Consider the following 6694-nt stretch of genomic DNA (forward strand, 5'->3'; position numbering starts at 1 on the left):
ACATAATAGTAGCAATAAAAAATTATGATTGTAATGTATATAATAATAAATTTCTAAGTACACTGATACATATATTCAATATCAAAAGATTTTAACACACTTGCATGTTTACAACGATTTAGTGTCATTTTGGCATCAATTAAAACATTTTTGTTTCTATAAAACACTATACAAGTATTTTGAATGTAGTATTTTAAATCAGTCGAATGCAGTTAGATAAAATATTAATCACTTTGAGCTTTCCTAATCAATACTAGAATATATTTCATACGAAGGCATAAATGTTTATGGAATTTTTGAACGTTTATACTTTCCTAGACATCGTATCTATAATAGCAATTAAGACTAGTCTCTAAAAATATAATAAAAAAGAATAAAAATATAGGACAAATGTGACAATACGAAAATAATGAAATTATTTTTATCATTTTGCAACGCGTGTCAATCATTCTATAAAGCAAAAGAAATACTTTTATTCTCACCATACGCGGTGTAGACTAGCATATTCTTCATATCCTTACAAATAATTACAAAAAGATAAGAATTTTGTAGAAGCGAATTTTTGTGGCATGGTCGTCGTATTTTGAAAGGATACTCGAATGTATGGGTATTTTATACCCTTTTTGGTTTCGATACAATTGCATATTCGCTGTTGTTGAAAACTTTATGCTGTGGACCACCCGCGGTATTACTTGTGGAAGTTGTATCAGAAAGATCCGGCTTTTTCCGGATAATTCCATAACCGAGATGGCTGTCGTCGGCTAGCCTGATAGCGGACATATCTTCGACGAGCTCGTAATTAGACCACGTTGGATTTACAAGATTAGAACTTTCCCCGTGGGAGACGTTGGAATGTATGCTTTGCGAGGAATTCGTATACTTGTACGTAGACTTCTGATTAAGTTTCGTCGCGGATCCAAAGTGTTCTAATTTATCGTAATCCGACTCGTCTGTCTTGGCAATACTTTGTATCGCCGATGGCGTGACAATTGCGTTATCGCCGCATTTACTTTTGCACGAATTTTGGAATGCATCGTGATTCCGTATCGGCATCATAATTTCATATTGCAAATCGTCGTTATCGTTCTCCTTGTCTCTCTCACTAGGTAGACTCGAGTTTACTCTTTCTGTATGATGTACGCTATCGATACCGTGCGTCTTCCAAGCGTCATTCCTAATTTCCACTAAATCATACGAGTGTTTCTCTTCGTTCTCGCGCATAACACTGCTGATACTCTTATGAGATAATTCCGGGGAATTACCTTGGCTTATAGTTCTATATTCTCCGCATGTAGGCAAATCTAGGAATTCTGTCGAGTCGAGACATTTTTTCTCGAGCAGATTAGGGAAGACGTATTTTCGTGGTGGTTTGGCGGGCTTGGACTTATTTATCGACCTACTCGACGAGATTGTAGAATCCATACTCGATGATGAAGTCAAAGGCTTCTGAGAACTTTGCGTAGAAAAATCTATATCGATCAAATTGCTAGAATTGTTTGAAGAGGGTGGTAAAGCCGCTCTAGAGCCAGGCTCCATAGATAAGGCTGCCTGAAATTGGGTGTCGTTGCATTCTATATTTGGATTACTTTCTTCGTCCAACAGTTTCTTCATGGACTTCATTTTGGCATACATACATCGGAAGATTTCCTGTTGGCTACCATGCTCCAGGCGAAAGGATCCCTCGCCGGACTCGCATTTTCTTCCGGCCTCGAAGATGAACTTTCCATCTCTATATCCGTATCTCCTGATATACCTGTATGGCCATGTGAATAAAACAATATCACCGTCCATTAGTTTCATGTCCACGGCGGCAACAATCAAAGTATAATTTCTTGCTTCCAATCCACACCGCTTAGACGCATCTGTTTCTACAACTTTCACGGAAAATACACCTTCTCCACTAGTACAATACAGATCGTTATTTTCTTCGATTTGATTCGATACACTGTCCTTGAATGCGACTAATTGGAACGCTGTGATCCAGTGAGTCATCTCAATTTCCGAATAACAGCCAAAATAGTGTATTCCTGATTTAGTCACTACCTGTGTGTATGAGATGGACATATGAAAAACTGTCTTTTTAGAGACAGTTAACAGTGAAAAATTTTTTAGATAAAGAAGCGACATAGAAACGAATTCAAGAGTAGAATAAATACGTACGGTAAAGACATGCGACTGATTGCTGGGTGCAATTTTTATGCAGGCATCCAACGTGATGATGCGTGGAGAATGGGACTGCATTATCGCTTCTTCCTGATTGTCATAGATCTCGACGCGTTTGATCCCGTAATTACTTGTTCTGAAAAGCTGACAGAATCTCTTGTGCCAGGTTTTCTGAAACAAATGGACACTTATGTTTACTTGAAATTTTCCTGTTATATAAATATATATAGAATAAACAATATATATAAAATAAATATTATCGGCTTTCTAAATTCTTTAAAATGGAATCTTCACTCTAAAAAATGAAAATTGAGCCAGTCTTGAAAAAGATAGCTCAATCTTCAGTCTTTAAAAGAAATTTCACTTTTCAGAGTAAGATTCATTCTAAAAGTTTTGTACTCATTTCTATCAATATAAATTAAATATTGAAGAAGTTGAGGAGGGCTAAACTGAATAAGTACCGAGTTAAATAATGTAAGAGCGACAGAATGTAAAATGCAATTCGTTCCTGTATTTTATATTTATATTTTTATTATATTAATATTTTAAACCGTTTAAAGGGTGTGTTGGCATGTGGCATACGTTGTGTACCTGTTGCAGGTCAAGCAGCGAAAGAGGAGTGCGAAAAAAAAAGGGAAGAGAGGAACAGCCGTTTACGGATGATGCGTCGAGCGCGATATCGCGATATCGAGTATCGCGTCAACGTGGTGCATCCCACGGAATTTATCTCTGTCGTGAATACTAACCTTGAGCTGGCCTAGCATTCCTTGCGGCGGTAGCAGCAGTATCCCCTGCATAAGAGGCTCCTCGGGCTCCATCGCTGGCGATCGAACATCGGCACGGGTCGGCGCGTTGATGGAAACCCTTTGTTTCGTCCCCGTCCACTAGGAAAATACGTTTATGACGGAAAAGGAGGAAAAGAGACTCGAATGTGCGATTTTACTTCCACTTTCACTCCGGCCTTCCCGTCTCTTGAGCTTGTCGCTCTAACTCCCGAATACTTCCCCCGGGTACGTATTTCTCTCGCCTCTTCGCGCGATATCTGACAGCTACGGCACGTCGAGATTCAGCCCATGGTAACGCAGGACGCTTGACATTTCATGCCAGACCGGGGAGAAAGAGAGAGGGAGAGGAGATATTATAACACTTCGCCAATGTGTGACTATCGCGAACGCGAATGAGAGAATCGTCAAATGAGCCAGTATTCAGGGCCAGTACTACTCCGTAATACTCCGTATGCCGATACCGTGCTGTATACGTATGACGCGTATGATGTTCCGCGTAACGCACAGTGCGACACACACGTTACGCACCGTGCCGTATGCGTAGCATACTTTGAGTGTACTCCCCAAAACCAAACACCAACCAATTCGTTACGGCGGACAGGGCGGACTGCGCCGGACACGTCCACGAGATTAACCGTCCGCACTGCGTACACCAACGTGCGGATAGCACACCGTGACCGGACTGCACGCGCGCACGCACGATGTCGTTCGAATCGCTGTCCTCAACTCAGCGTGGCCGGCAATGTATGTATATACTGTACTTCACGCGGAGCAAAGTATTTGCAACAATCCAGCAAACGAAAATGGATTGAAATGAATTGAAATGGATTCAGATTTTCAGAAATATTGATTCACGTTAAAATGAATACTTTTCAATCCTGAATGCATTTTTATTCATTTATAGGAATTGCATGGAGCATCTCTGTTCCTTTTAATCTAAAAATAATATTAGCTTTTTCTGTGCAAAACACACAATTGTGAAAAAATGTTCTCATACAATACAGAAGATTGAAACAATATTGTTGCAATGTTGCAGTATTACAGATTGCAATGTAACATTGCAGAGGTATTACAGAAATGTAAATTAATGTCTGCAAAATGTCAGTAATATGTTTGTAATATTTCACAAACATTGCAAAACTTTAATTCTTTAATTGTTACAATAATAATAATATAAAAATATAAATTTTTACAATATTTATGTAGTACTTTAGTTTAATAGTTTTTATGATATAATAATTAACATAATTCATTTTATATTTAAATAAAAAATTTATTGATTCTAAAAATTTATTGATTCTAAAATCTATTATTTGACGGTCATTTCATTAGCTAAGTTTTATATTTATTTTAAATATGAAATCAAAAGATTGTATAATATCGAGTATGGATTCAATCAATGCATTGTTATCAGATAAGCAATTAATCTATTGAAAACGATTTATCGAAATATTAATTATATAATTGATGATGTATGTTTATGCTTGATGTAAACGCAAGAATAAATCAGCGCTCGAACTTTATTGATAAATTTCATACCGTTATTTTTTAATCGATTTCAATTGACTCCGAGTGATTTCGAATTAAAAAGAATCACTGCGATTAACTTAACCCATGATTAACTTACCAAGCGATTGTATTATTAATGTGGATAATATTTGTAGTTTGTTCGGGGCACACACATGTTTTATCCTTACGAATAAATTTATTTTTTAGAATTAATACTATATTTATTGGAATATTTTATCATAACATATTGTTTTTGGAAGGCACATATCACTAGAACTAGTGATTTGTAGAAAAATTAAAGTTAGTGAGATATATGTATAAAAATAGTTTTCATTTTAGAGCTTCGTAAACAATTTATCTAAATACATTACATTGCGATATTGCTGGAACGTTTTGTTGCAATATAATAACAAAAAACGGACATCTTAATATTGTTGGAATTTCAACAATGATTCGTAGCAACATTTTACAACCATCATACAATATTGCAATGTTTCAGTGAAATCATTCTGCAATGTTTCTGCAATCTTTCTGTATGGGGATTGAAATGAATTGAAATGAATTTAGATTTTCAGAAATATTGATTCACGAATGTTAAAATAATTTTCACTCCTGAATACATTTTTATTCATTTATAAGAATTGTATGGAGCATATTTCTATGCCTTTCCATCTAAAAATAATATTAACTTTTTCTGTGCAAAAACAATTGTGAATATTGTACTTCAATTCAAAATTTTGAATAAGAAATGCAGTTTTTCAATTCAATTGCATTCAATTGAATCCAATTAAATCCAAAAAAATGTATTCGCTATTTAAAATACGCATTCGGATAGAAAAAAATTTCAATCCATTTTAATCCATTTTCGTTTGCTGGAGCTCTTATTAGATAATTATTTATTAGATAATTACTTGTTAGTAAAATCTCGAGATAAATAACAAAAAAAAATTAATCTTTATTATTTATTTTTCGCAAACGAGAATGGATTAAAATGGATTGAAACTTTTTTCTATCCGAATGCGTATTTTAAATAACGAATCCTTTTTTTGGATTTAATTGGATTCAATTAGATTCATTTGCATGCAATTGGATTAAAAAAAAACTGCATTTCCTATTCAAAATTTTGAATTGAACAGTATTCACAATGCACAGAAAAGGCTAATATTATTTTTAGATTGAAAAGCATAGAGATATCCTCCATGCAATTCCTATAAATGAATAAAAATGCATTCAGGATTGAGCATTCATTTTAACATTCGTGAATCAATATTTTTGAAAATCTGAATCCATTTCAATTCATTTCAATCCATTTTCGTTTGCTGGGGAGCTCACGAGTGAGAGTAAAAAATTCTGCGCGATAATGCGTGGGTCAAGAATTAGATTATATTTGTTATCAAGTTATTAACTGTTTAATTTAAGGACGATAGTAAAATTTGTAAATAACAAATATTTATTGTATTTGTTATGGTGTATTAAATATTTTTTATATTAGTTTATTAAATATATTTTAAAATAAATTTTTATATTTTTCTACTGAATAAAATGCATAAAGAATTTAAATAAAAAATATATAGGCTGTTTTTAAATTTTCTGCAATGAAGTTTCCGTTTCCACACTTTGATTCTTTATTCCTGATGCGTAAGCATTTATAATAGAACGTAGACAATGGATGGTTCTTATCACATGTTAACATCGGACGGAGAGAAGTGGTAGACCGCAACACATTTATAACTTTTCCGTCTCATATTTTGCTCGCTAAGAGATATCGTGTAAATAACAGATAATATATAATAAAATTGAGTAATAAAAAACTTATTTAATCTTGCCTAATTTTTTGTTAACAATATCTACTTTTTATTTACTACTTTTACTGCATTTAACATTAATTCTAGTAAAGAGTAATGAAATCTTCAAGTTTTTAAAAACCTTTTTTATGACTACTTTATATAGTATTTTATGTGTATTATTTACTCTACAGATATTTTTCATATTATAAAAAAAAATATTAAAAAAGAAATTCTATCTGCTTAAAAAAAAAATAATATAAACGACAAATAGAACATCTTATTTAAGAAAAATGGTGAAAGATTTTTGGTGTCAGACGATCAAATTTTTTTACACTTTTACAATTTTTATTCTCTTGCAAATTTATTTTTCGCATAAACAATTTCTATCCTTGCAATAACATCTGCAGTTATACTTAAAATATATATATATACATATATACAATTATATAT

The 6694-nt window shown here is 33.4% G+C and overlaps 1 protein-coding gene across 1 annotated transcript; it reads right to left on the reverse strand.

The window, feature by feature from the left end:
• Nucleotides 1-441: 441 nt before the first annotated feature.
• LOC108693331 (docking protein 1) lies at nucleotides 442-3639 on the reverse strand. The gene is made up of 3 exons (XM_018202222.1): nucleotides 2910-3639; nucleotides 2161-2334; nucleotides 442-2043 (listed from the first exon to the last, which is right to left on the reverse strand). Exons 1-3 carry the CDS (start codon nucleotides 2979-2981, stop codon nucleotides 613-615), a joined length of 1677 nt encoding a protein of 558 aa, XP_018057711.1. The 5' UTR covers nucleotides 2982-3639; the 3' UTR covers nucleotides 442-612.
• Nucleotides 3640-6694: the final 3055 nt, after the last annotated feature.

The sequence above is a fragment of the Atta colombica genome, unplaced genomic scaffold (assembly GCF_001594045.1).
Source record: "Atta colombica isolate Treedump-2 unplaced genomic scaffold, Acol1.0 scaffold9, whole genome shotgun sequence".
Classification (NCBI taxonomy): domain Eukaryota; kingdom Metazoa; phylum Arthropoda; class Insecta; order Hymenoptera; family Formicidae; genus Atta; species Atta colombica.

Coding starts and splice junctions, on each gene's coding strand:
- LOC108693331 (XM_018202222.1), bottom strand. CDS start 2,981: ATGGAGCCCGAGGAGCCTCTTATGCAGGGGATACTGCTGCTACCGCCG. Junction 2,335..2,909: donor GAATGCTAGGCCAGCTCAAG/GTTAGTATTCAC, acceptor CATTTGTTTCAG/AAAACCTGGCACAAGAGATT. Junction 2,044..2,160: donor ATCAGTCGCATGTCTTTACC/GTACGTATTTAT, acceptor TCATACACACAG/GTAGTGACTAAATCAGGAAT.